General features: G+C 46.4%; 1 protein-coding gene across 4 annotated transcripts in view; it reads left to right on the top strand.

Moving 5' to 3' along the window:
• Nucleotides 1-1590, top strand: part of NTRK3 (neurotrophic receptor tyrosine kinase 3) — a 296675-nt gene extending 295085 nt beyond the window's left edge. For all 4 annotated transcript variants that reach the window (XM_006028277.3, XM_006028276.3, XM_025209688.1 and 1 more), the window contains one exon: nucleotides 1191-1590. In XM_006028277.3, coding sequence (XP_006028339.1) covers nucleotides 1191-1376 — 186 coding nt within the window. In that variant the 3' untranslated portion in view covers nucleotides 1377-1590. The remainder of the gene's footprint in view (nucleotides 1-1190) is intronic.
• Nucleotides 1591-12658: the final 11068 nt, after the last annotated feature.

Raw genomic sequence — 12658 nt, 5'->3', positions numbered from 1 at the left:
GCCTTCACAAGAGAAGGCTGAGAGGTGATCTTGTGGCTGCCAATAAATTCATCAGGGGAGGGCAGCAGGGAATAGGAAATGCTCTGTTTATTAGGGCACCCCTGGAGTAACTAGGAATAATGGCCACAAATTGATGGAGAGTGATTTAGGTTGGACATTAGAAAGAACTTTCTCACAGTAAGGGTTGCCAGGATCTGGAATGGGCGTCCAAGGGAGGTGGTGCTCTCCCCTGCCTTGGGGGTCTTCAAGAGGAGACTGAACAAGCACCTAGCTGGGGTTGTCTGACTCCATCGCTCTTTCCTTCCCAGGGCAGGGGGTCGGACTTGGTGACCTACTGAGGTCCCTTCCAACCCTAACATCGATGAATCTATGAACAGGGTATTTGTTGAGTCATCCACCCCCTGTCATAGCCTTCGTGGTAGCCACCCTCAGTGGTTTAGTGATGTCAGAGGATAGCTATTAATGGACTAACCTCCATGAATTGGTCTAATCCCTAATTGAACCTGGCTATGCTATCTGCCTTTCCAACCTCCTGTGTCAAGGTGTTCCACAAATTAATTATGTCCTGTGTTAAAAACAAATAAAAGAACAAAAAAGGACTACTCTTGTTAGTTTTAAACCTGAGCCCTGCTAATTTCAGTGGGCGTCCCATCATTCGAGTGTTCTGGTTCTTGGTGAAAACAGCTCCCTATTCTAGCATCTTGTTTGTTTTTTTTTCTCTCTTCATGGGGAACAGCTTTTTCAGGGAAGAAAAGGATCACTTAGGATATGAAAGGTATTAGGCTTTTTTGAAAACCAACAGGAAGCATTGGCTTAATCGCTTGTAATTTCAGCCACTCCTTTGTGTACGTTTCAGTCGGCTTCATTTTGAAAGAAGGGGATTCAACCTCCTCTTCTGTGGGTGAAGTGAGGTGTCATGTTGAGATGATCTCTGCCTGCAGCTAATGGCACAAAGAAAGGCTTGTTTCACTGAGGCTGTAAGACTGCAGGAGCAAACAGGAGGCTGGGCCTAAGCATAATGTGGCTATGTGTTGTCTGTTTGGTGTCTGCACACCTCAAATCCAAAGCATCTTCTGGAGCTTTGCTGTTCCTGTTGCAATGTCCTTGAGGCCAGGGCCCTTCAGGCTTCTTGAAAGGACATTCTTGCTTCCTTGCTGTGTGAGACTCACCCTCCCTGTCCTCTGTTTCAGGTTATCGAGTGCATCACCCAAGGCCGAGTCTTGGAGAGGCCTCGAGTTTGTCCCAAGGAGGTTTACGACATCATGTTGGGTTGCTGGCAGAGAGAACCTCAGCAACGGCTCAACATCAAGGAAATCTACAAGATCCTTCATGCTCTGGGCAAGGCCACACCAATCTACCTGGACATCCTTGGCTAGCAGTGGCCACCTGTCAAAAGTTCCTGCTCCCTCCTTCCTCCACTGGTCCTACCTCCCCTTCCCTGCCCCCAAGCAAACATCTTCATATAAACTCAAGTGCCTGCTACACATACAACACTGAAAAAAACCAACCTGTAAGGCAGTTTGGCTTATATATATATTTATAGATATTATATATATATCTATACACACACACACGCACACATACACCTTCACACCAATACAAAAAGAAGCTGCTGTTACAGAAATTATAAGATTTACAAAACAAAAAAGAAACTACAAAAAAACCCTTAAAAGTACTTAAGAGAGATATATATATATATTAATTTATAAATTATATAGACATATAGATATATATGGATATATATCTATATATCCATATATATCTATATGTAAATTAATTAAGAAGTAAAAAACGAGAAGGAATCATTACCCCAAACTGTGGAGCAGTGAAACACGATCCTCCTGTGTGTCTTTGGCCCAGGCTGTGAGGCAGAGCTCAAGACTGACTCTATAGTCCCAGGGAGGAAGCCCTGGGATGCTGCCCTGCCACCGTTGTATGATATGCACTGACTGAGTGAGTCCATCCCACAATATGGTGGGACTCCAAGCCAGGGCAATGCCCCTGAAGGAACTTGCTTTTACCAATCTCCCCTACCCCGGCCCACTTTCTTCCCAGCTTTTTTCCTCCCTTCAACATTTCAGGACAATTTTTCTAATATGCTGATTCTTAAATGTATAGACTCAAGGCTTTCAGAACATACAAGTCTAAGGATCACGGCACCTACGGGTAACACGCAACCGAGAAACAACCACCATCCCACGGAGAACCGCCGACAGGAACCGAACCTTCCTATTGCCCAGTGCCAACCTTTTGTCAGACTCTGGGATCAATGTCGGGGACTGGAGCAGCTGCTTGAGAGAGAGCATGGAGCAGTGGGCCAGGAAACACTCCCAGTGGCATTGTAGTATCCCTCCAACCACATCTCAGCATGCAGGATGGTAATCCCAGTCTGTGCATGGCTCCGTAGGGAGTGGCTTTGAAAGTGAAAACAAAAAAACCCATCCTCTTCACTCCTGCGATTTTGTCAGAGGACTTGATAGAGGTTTGGGGAGACCACGGCTGTCACACAAAGGGCCATATTCATGCCTGCTGCAAAGCCTGGAAGCCAGGGATGGATTCCCTTGGCCTGTGTGATAAGGCTGCAGCTTGCAATGTGGCTGGGAGAACTGTACCGCAGGGTGTGCCCCTGGGGTTGGTATCTCATGCTGCCTCCCCTCCCTTTCCCCCACCCTCGCCATCTATTCCCCTCTTGCTCAGTCCTATACCTGAGGTCCATACCAAAGGGAGTGCAGGTGGATGGATGGGGTCTGTGAGATGGCTGGGAACCTATCAACACTTGCCTGCAGCCTGGTTGCCATTCCTCTCACGTCTCCAGGCCCTGAAAGGATTGATGCATCTGCCTTGGAGCTGTTGTGAAATGCAGAGGCTGAAGAATAGCTCCACAGGCAGTCTCAGAAAGGGGGGAAGGGCAGGTGCCTTCAGGAGCAGACAGCTCCAGGAATGGCCGCAGCCGCCAGCCTTGCATGTCAATGAGGACAAAGGCCTAACAGAGCAGAGGGGGAGTGGGAGGCTTAGGAGAAGGCCAGAGAGAGAAGTGCCCCCTCCCACACCTCCATAGATTAAAAGGATAGCGGCCTCCTGGAGCAAGCAGAGGCTGGGTCCTGCTCACCGGGAGCCTGGGAAACAAACGTTTCTGGCTTGTTTCTCCTCCAGCTAATCGAGGATGAGGGGAGAACGCTCCCTTGGCAGCTGGAGCCAGGAAGAGGACACGGGGGCCAGGGTTGTTGTCAAGTCAATTTAAGAAAGGCAACAACTGCAGGCACCAGAGGAGCTGGTTTGGATGCGTCACCTGTCATGCAACGGGGGGATGGGTCAGTTCTCTTCTTCCCGCTAGCATTCCCCTGCCCAAAGCAATCAAATGGGACAGGATGGATACAGGAGAGGATGCTCCTGCCAATCGGCTGCAGCATATGCCAAGAGGGAAACCCTCCTCTCCATCCCTCCCTAGTACCATGCTCCTCCCCGCTCCATTGATCTGGTGTTATTCCTGTACAGGGATTCATTCAAGTGAGCAGTGCCGTGCTGTGAAGAGCTAGAGGTAAAGGGCTTGCTGGTGCTAGCGAGGTTGAGTCAGGACACAGGGTGATGGCTGAAGCAGGGGCTTAGCTGGCTCAGGCAGGGCTTGCTGTAATAAAAGCATGGGCCAGCATGGGAAAGAGAAGACGTGCACCCATTCAGCAGTACTAGAGTGGTCTGAAATCCCTGAGCCTAATTAGTGCAGTCATTTCAGATGTAGGCAGAGGCCAGGGCCAGCACTGCTAGAAGTACATATGTAGGTTGCTTTGGACACCAAGCAGGGCAGGGTAGAGGCAGGGGCTGTGAATAGCCCCACACATCAGTGACCAGGTACTCCACTATCCCTGGGCTCCATGCAGATTTTCTCTCTTGTGGCACCAGTGCAGCTGGGCTGGTTTTTGTCAGGGGAACATCCTGCCTGGCTGCTTTTCTCCAACCTACCCCCTGCCTCCCTGTGTTGCATCATCCCTTCATAGCTCCCCATCCCACAAGCAAATCACTGATAAGCCCTGCATGTCCATGTTGCATTCAGAAGCACCTCGCACTCCTGCAACCCAGGGATTCCCCCCTCTCCCCTCTTTCCTGTGAGCCCTGGGCTTCCCAAGCCAGCTCTGTCTGTGGTCAGATGTCATTGTAAAGGCATGGGTAGGACAAGACTTCAGGCCTCAGTTCTGTGTGGTTAAGTAACAAAGGGTCTAATGAAAGGCAAGGACATTGTCTCCTAGCACACACAATGTTCCTGAGGCAGCTTTAGGTTGCCATATTGCCCTATTCCTAGTCCCACCAAACACAGCTACAGCCTTGGAAAAAAGGTCCTGTAGTCAAAGTTTGTTTTGAGCAGTTACTAGCAGGCAGGAGAAGGTGCTGTGCTACAGTGCTATGTCCCCCACTTTGCTGCTGTTTGGTGCCTGTAGGCCCTTGGGGTTGGGCTTTTCTTGGGGTTTTGTTTTAAGGGTAAGAAGAAAGTGTTATGTTCCTTATACACCTAACCACTTGGCTAGGGACGCTGGGAAAGAAGCTGGCTGGGTCACGGGGAGCAGGTCCAGGATTCTCCCATCACTTAGGGCACGGAGGTGGTGGTTTCTGGACAGTGCATGGAGCTCTTTGGCGGCTGTTTTACCCAGGGCAGGAACAGAGTCCTGAGAGCAGCAGAACCCATGTGGCCTTACAGTGTCAGGGGAGAGGGGAGCTTGGAGACCCCTCAAGCATGCTACAAAGCAGAGCTCTGCTCTGTGCTGCAAGCGACTTGCACAGACAGAGGAGCCACTAGCAGCTCCAGCCCAGTGCAGATTTCCCATTCACGCTTCCCTGTCTCAATGATCAGATCTCATGCAGCTTTGCCACTCATGCCCTTCTCCAGGGACAGCAGTTGGCTCTGGGTGAGGCCATGTGCCGTGCCTTTGGCCTCCATGTTTCCCCCAGTTTAGTCATTCCTGATGTTCATTCTCCTCTGTCAGCTAAATCTTTCACAAATGCCCTTTGGAAAGAGAGAGATGAACTAGACCTGAGTGCAATCTTGAGCCCTCACTGAGACCTGGGTGTGTTTATAATGAGGAGGAGCTGGTCCAAAGTGAACCACGTGAGACTTGTCCTGACTTGGAACTGATGAGTCGGAGGATCCTGGAGCTGTGAGCTGTTTAGGTAGTAATCTGGAAATAAAGCCAGGCATCGTGAGCTGCACTTCTGTCTTTGGCCCTAAGGTATATTGTCAGTGACCTCAGATTTTCTCTCTATCTTCCCATTTGCCAGTTCAGTGAATGGGTTGTACATTTCCAAGCTAAAGCCAATACTGTTTGAGAGCACAATTTTTAAGTGAGCCTCAACACTGTCTGTATATGAAGGAGCATCGCATTTTGCTAGGTCCTATTGATTGTTTAAAAAAAAAAAAGCTGAGAGAGAAATGGTCTTTTTTCCACACATGCACCATCATCATCTTAGCTTTGGATAGGCACATGCATTTGTGCAAGGGTGGCGTAGGACCTGCAATTTCAAGGGTCTGAATGTACACAAACTTGCACATGAAAGGATGTGTGCACTGAAATAAGAGTGAAAAAGCAAGGGCACTTTTGTAGAAGCTGCTTGTGAAAATTCAGGCATTAGCTTTATGCCTCCCCGGCTGTGGGTGAAATTAGCTTTCTTGATTGAGAAAAAGGCCTAGTGCAGAAAGGGAGCAGTGTTCAAAGTCCAGTAAGGCACTTCAGTCAGGTGAATCAAGGCTGTGTTCAACGAAGTTAAGAATGGCTCTGAATCCCAAGTGGTACCGGTGGTAAAAACTGAAATAAGTGAAAACCCTTACACCTCCTGGGGCTACAACAAAATCTTGCTGTAATCCTGAACAAACAAGGGGCAAAAAAAAAGCAAAAACAATGGTCACTGGTGACTAGAAGTTTGTCCAGGGAGAGAAAAAGATAGCCAAGGACTGTGAGCAGTTTTGTTATGAAATGCAAGCAGAACAAGACCGGAGCAATAGTAAAATTTTCAGGGACTAAGGCTGGAGATCCAAAGCTAAGGCTGCTGTTTTCTCTTTCAAAGAACGGCAGTGGCCTCCCAGGATCCAAATACATGTCTGTGTGTTCTGCATGAGGAAGTACTGGTATCAGTTATTGGGGAAGACACAAAGCCCTGAACTCAGGTCTCCGCAGGTAAGCAAAGAAGAAATTGATTCTTAAATGCTGGCGTTCCTCAGGTCTGTTTGTTTGTCATCTCTGAGCGCATATTGCCCAGAACTGGGATGCTAGACAGCTGCATTAAAGTGCTGTATTTATTCTCATGAGGCGCCATTTCATTTCCTTTCCCCAGTGCTGATGCTCTATCAGTGAAAAATGTTGCATTCCAGGCTGGTAGCCAGCTTTATGGAGGAGTGAGCCCCTTTGCTCTTTGCATAAACTTTGCACCATGTGCTTCCCTCTTTGGTAGGTCAGTTGTGCAGCTTATTAGACTGCAGGCATGCCTATAACATGACAGGTGCAAAGTGGGCCATTCCAGAGCATGCTCCACTTACTTGCTCCAAACCCCCCAAAAACACCAGTGAAGCAGCTAAGACATCCCTTTGCAGCCACTCTTGAGTCTTCAGTCACTGGCATGCTTGAGAGCTGCCTCTGGGGACAGACAACCTTGTCATGTTGTCACTGGACTATATGGAGTGGCACTATGTGGATATGGCATCAAGTGGGAGGGACTTACTCAGAAACAGTCCAGCTGGTATAGGCATGCTCGAAGAGCCCTTATTCCTGTAGACATGCCCTTTTAGAGATCTCCAGCCTATTCTCAGCACTTCCTTATGTAGATATATGTACCTTCACTTGCCATAGCTCAGTAGGGAGCTCCAGCACATGCAGCTCCAGGGGACACTGGCCAAGGGGTCCCACTGAGGGCAAACCTCAAGAATCCTTGCTGTAAGGAAGTGAGGGAGAGCTAAAAGTACCATAGACTGCAAGTGTTTGTATGGAGATAGGCTCCTTAGCAGGGGAACCTCTTATTGAGAGTGTAGACACACCAGAAAGAATAGACATAAGACTTTAGCATGGGGAGAACAGATCTTGTTTTCTGTGAGATAGTTAGTGTGCAGGTCATTTCCACCTGATGAGCCAAGCTTTGGCTCTGAAATCATCTCTCCTCTGTACCAGGAAGAACGCACCATGCACTGCATGTTCCTTGGTTGCTCTTCTGTCGTAGCACCACTTTGTAACCAAAGGGATCCTCTCAAGTCACGTTCTCATCTTTCTCATGAGAGTTTTTGCATTGAAATGGAGTTGGCGGGGCCTATGGTTGGGTGTGTCTTCATCTGAGATTCATGCTGATAGCTCCATGCAGTTGTGCCATGAACCCTGTGGAAAGACAGGAAGCACATTACAGTCAAGGCTCTGGGCAGGTACATGTTCTGTGCGGTGGCGAGGCACATCCTAAAATGTTTCCTCTTTATTCTGATGCAATGTGGTTTTAAAGGAACAGGACAGGGCTGCATCTTTGAGATGAGTGTTCTTGGAGCCTTCTAAGGAGCATGTCAAGTTGGAAGGGGAAGGATGCGATATTGTACGGATTAAAGATGGTTTGTTCGCAGAAAGGTTCTCATAAAGAAGCAAGTTCTTCCATGCACTTCAGTGTTTTTCTTAAAATGCCTGCTAAGTCCTGAAAGACAGGGACCTCTCCCCTTTTTCATTCTTCAGTATCACTCCTCATGGTGATTCTGTGGGTCAGACTCCTAGTGGAGAGTGAATGTGCATTGCTAAGATATAAATTCCCGATGGCAGTCTTCAATGCCACAGGCCTGTAGGTAGCCGTTGCTCCACTGGAACACATCCTCCTGTCACTTTGTGCTTATTTCCTTTCTGTACAATACAAGGCAATGGAGCAATTTCTGCAAGAGGAGTAGTAGAAGTCCCCTTGCTTAGAATTTTTACAACTTAATTAAACAAAGGGACTAAACAGCATATGGTAGCGAAGACCCTAACCTTGCCTGGGACTGCAAGAGAGAGGCGAAATAATCAAATGGGTCAGGTCCATCTTGACCTTGACTCCCCATTGGCTGCCTTCGTAGCTAAGTGGGGGGTGATCCTGCACCCCGCTCTCAACCCACCATCCCATCCCAGAAAATGGATATTACTAATCCTTTGCCTTCCCTAGACCCCAGGAAGTCTTTATGGGAACACATCTAGCTGGTGAAAAGGATTGGTGCTAGAAGCCTGAACATCAGCAACTGTTTGGAAAGGATTGTTTGACTGCCAGGAGCCAGCAGGAGATGACTGAAATGCCTCTCAAGGGAGCCATAGCACTGGGAGGTCTGAATATTTTCACACTTGCCACTTTGTCTTTGCTGGTTTCAAACGTCCCAGGTCTCTGCTGCTTGATACTGAGATAGCTGAGTTGCTGCCTTCACTTCCTTCAGAACAAATGCGACGGGCACTGCCTGTTTGATTTTGCTGTTGCTGGCAAGATAAGAGTCTCCCCTCCTTTTTTGCTTTCTGGCTCCTGTCCTTGTGGTTCTCAGGACTTGACTAGCAGAGTTTTTAAACTAAGTGAAAGTCTTAATGTGAGGTGAATCCCAAGACCACAAACAGTTTGGACTTCAAACAGTAAGAAAATTGGCGCCGAATGATTCCACACACAAAGCAGAAAACTTTCATTTCCTGCAGGCAGGATGGAATTGACTGTTATATTAAGACTTCAGAAGGAGCACTGCCCTGGAGTAATTTCACTGCTGTCAGGCAATGTTGACATCTAGATTAACCTCTGTGCAGTGAATTTTACAGCAAAGCTCATTGTGATGCGTGTGGGATGTCTCCTGTAAATCCCAGCTGAAGCCACTGGTGTCCCACCCTTCTGCAGAGGAAGAAGGGGGAGAGCAGTTGCTTTGATTTTTGACCTCAGTAGAAGGGGTGGCTCTGACCTCCTCCTGGCCAATCATGCTGAGACAGACTCTCGGCTCTGCTCAAGTAACAATAACGCTAACCCACATGTTTTTTGTTTTGGATTTTTTTTTTCATTCCCCCAAAGATGTTCAACTGAAAAGTTCCTTGCTAGTGACAAAAAGTTCCCGGTTTGTATCCGCAAGGTAACACAGACGCTCCTAATTAAAAGGAAATGGTTAACCAGTGGCTATCCACCTCTCTCTCTCATTAACTCCAAACCACTTGATCCCCAAAGCTAATACACCAATGGGACCCAATCCAAGGACTGAATGCCTGACAAGCTCACAGATGCTCTGAACAGGCTGCATCCAGTGCTAGGAACCAGCCCAGAGGCTAACTATTAACTCTGACTACCAGACCAAGCCTGCATGAATTAAAGCGGTTCACACAGTTCATTCAATAAAAGTCAAAGGACATTGCAAGTAAAGTCTCCAGACTCCGGATCTCATTGCTCTCACTGTTAAATTGGATCTGCAAGGCAGGGGCAGCTACCCTTTGTCCTTTCTCGAAGAGGAGACTCAGCAGCAAGTTTCCAGGGCTGAGGACGACAGAAGCAGAACTGCCTGCACGTTCCTTGGCCACTAGACGTGATACCCTCGACAGGCATCAGTGGGTACCTGATGTGGTCACCTGTGACACATTTCTATGTAGACAAGTGCCATAGCCTGAAAAGCCTTAAGGAGTGACATCCCACTTTCTGGCTGGCAGGAGTTAAAAAAAAAAAAAATTCCCTATCCTTTTTTCTTTTTTGTCTTCAAACTTAAATTTCTCTGCCATCAGTCACAAAAAAGTTTTAGGCACAAAGGACAAAATGTTAAGCTCATTGTGGGTTTGTTGCTAACCCTAGAGGTAAAAATCTCCATTTTGTTTCTAAAATTCCCTTTTAAAAGGAAAAAGAACCTTTTAAGAAGTTTATTATGATGTTTATGAAGAGCTTTAATGTGCCTATAGAGACCCCATGCCATCCAAGTCAGGGTTTGATTTCCAGAAGTCAGGAATGACTGCACCTCCCATGGACTTGCACTGTAGTTGAACATTTTGACATCCCTGAAATTAGGCCTTTTGCTCAAGGCTGCCTTTGTTGTCTCCACTAAGGACACAACTGAAAGAGTGATCCAAGGTTACAGACAAGGTCATTCTGATTTTTATTTATTTATTTTTTTGGTATTAAAATAATTTGATTCATCAACTTAACCACCAAAGCAAATCAAAACCTAGAGGGCATGTTTAAGAAGTAATCAGCATTGTATTTCACTTTGGACATCCGTGCATTAATGTACTGCAAATATGATTTCCTTTTTGTTTGCATTATTGATGCCACAAAATGTCAGGTGCATAAAAACTCAGCAGCCCAACCTTTGAGGTTTAGAACTGTTCTGGCTAAATTTCAGTCTGCTTACTTTCCCTTTTGTTTCTCATAAGCATTAATGTGCTGCCACTCCATCAACTGCTTGCGGGAAGAGTTTACTCTAAGTCTGTTTATGTAGGCATTGGTATTTCAAGGAAAACAAGACTCTAGAATTATTTGTTCCATGGGCAGAGAGCCAACATTGCCCTGGATCATTTTTCTGCAGAAAGTATTTGGGTTTGTGTGGCATCCACCCCTTATCCCCCTACAGGGACCTCTACATCTCTGATGTTACCATCAGTCTGCATTTCACAACCATCTGTGTTTCATCTAAGGAGGACAAGCTGTGGGTCCATTTCCAGCTCTGCCCACATTAGGTTGCTTTGAGCAATGGATCCTGCTTCTTGCCCTAGTTAAATGTTACAACTTCCCAGTGCTCTGATCCTTCATGTGTTATGAAAAACAGAAGACCTATGGGTTTTTTGTTCTCTACCTTCCTCTAATTACATCCCAGAAACACAGTTCCTTGTTTTCACAACCAATGAGCCTTTATAACATGTCTTCACTGTGCTGCCCACAACAGCACCCATTTTTTTATGACTTAGAGATGCAGTAACTTTGGAAGCCTGATGTGTGACAGAAGAATTGAAATTGCTTTCTAGGGTGCATGTCCCCGAACTTGCCAATGTCAAATTCCACTTGTCCAACAGTAGGTTTAGTCAGGTCTTCCCCCATCCCCTCTGCCCTGGACTTATTGAATAATGTGTCATAGGCAAATATGACCCTCTCATTATTCACCTACTGTCCCAGGACACTACTAACTATATTAACAAGCACAAAATATGGCATTTTATTTGCTCCTTGCCTCTCCAGCCAGGGTCTGATCCATGCAAGGATGTTTTCTCACTCTGTGAATACACAGGTTCCTTATTAGCTTTTTATAAGGGAATTTTTCAAAGTCCCTTTCAAAGCATAAACCAAAAAGTTATACCCCCAAGTTAGAATTCGTTGAAAGAGGACCTAACAGCGAAAGTCAAAGAGACTAGAGAGTTGAAAACTCATGGTAGCATTTTGGGGGCCATCCAGGCTTGTCTCTTCTTTGTCTCATTCATTATAGAACTTAAGAATCATTATTCAATTATTTTCCCAATTCTTTAAGTGCTGCAGTTTGGGGCTGACTCATCAAAAAAGATCTGAGTGAAAAATGAGATGAAATCATTTATAGGCACCCTTGTAAAGAGGAAGTCTCTGCCCATTTTTCCTTGAATTGTCCTCACAGTGGCAGGAGTTTGGGTGACTGAGGACAAGGGAAGAAACTAGATACATGCACAGGCACAATCTGGCCAGCAGGGACCCTGGCAGTTTTAATAACCGCTTCCCTGATGTCATCAGAGCCACAGGATCGAAGGTCTTGTTAGCAGCTTCCCTCACAACAACCCTTGCTTAGTAGCAGCTCTAGAAAGTAACACATTCAGCGGGCCTAGCTCTGCTCCCTTCTGCTTAGCTTTCCCCATGTACTCTGTTCCAGCTCCAGGGCATCACCACACCAGCGGGAGGGGGAATTTCCAATTCCTCCCATTAGTCCCTGATGAGATGGGAACAAAAACAATGAATGCCAGAGCAGGAAGATGTTTTCCCAACAAGAATGATTTCGTTTCCTTTTTTAAACTCTGCCATTTAAGATGCAATACAACAGCAAGTATGAGTATGCTCTGAAATGTTGAATGAGGGGTCTGTTTTGCTTTTGTTTTTATGCCTGCAATTTCTGTCACTGAGAATCTGGCTGTTACTTAGCACCCAGCAGGTTGTTCTGATTGCTGGAAAGACAGTCGGATTGATTCCAGCCAAGATCCATTTGAGTCCATCCTAATTCTTGCACGTCTGGACTGCGACAATAGAAATAATCAACAAGGGGCTGAGTCATTTTTACTGTATAGAATGAAACCCTCCCACTTGATGGTAGACAAAAACTGAAGAGGTGTTGAACACCTACCACTCTCATAGAAGTCAGAAAAAGGTTGTGCCTACTGAGTGCCTCTTGGGATCATTGTGATGTTAGGAACAGAGTTGCAGGGAGTGAGGGGGAGAAATTCTACAAGAAAAAAAAAGTCAGGAAGAGATTGGTTAGCTTTTAATACAAGAAAATCCACTATTGTACATGAGAAAAGATTGAACTCATAATATTCTCCTTGGCAACAAAGAGTGTTTGCTATTGAGAGATGCAAAGTTCTCTATCCTGCAAACCTTCCTAGCTTTTAATTTCCTTTCCCTTCTCTTCTGATAATGCAGAGTAAATCCAGGCTCACCACTTCTTTGAAATCTGAAAATTATGGCGAAAGGTAGGGTTGGGAGAAGATGAAAGCCTGATCCTGTTGGGTGAGATGGG

This window comes from Alligator sinensis, unplaced genomic scaffold (assembly GCF_000455745.1).
Source record: "Alligator sinensis unplaced genomic scaffold, ASM45574v1 scaffold874_1, whole genome shotgun sequence".
NCBI classification, from domain to species: Eukaryota; Metazoa; Chordata; order Crocodylia; family Alligatoridae; genus Alligator; species Alligator sinensis.
This window is presented reverse-complemented; position numbering and strand designations above follow the sequence as displayed.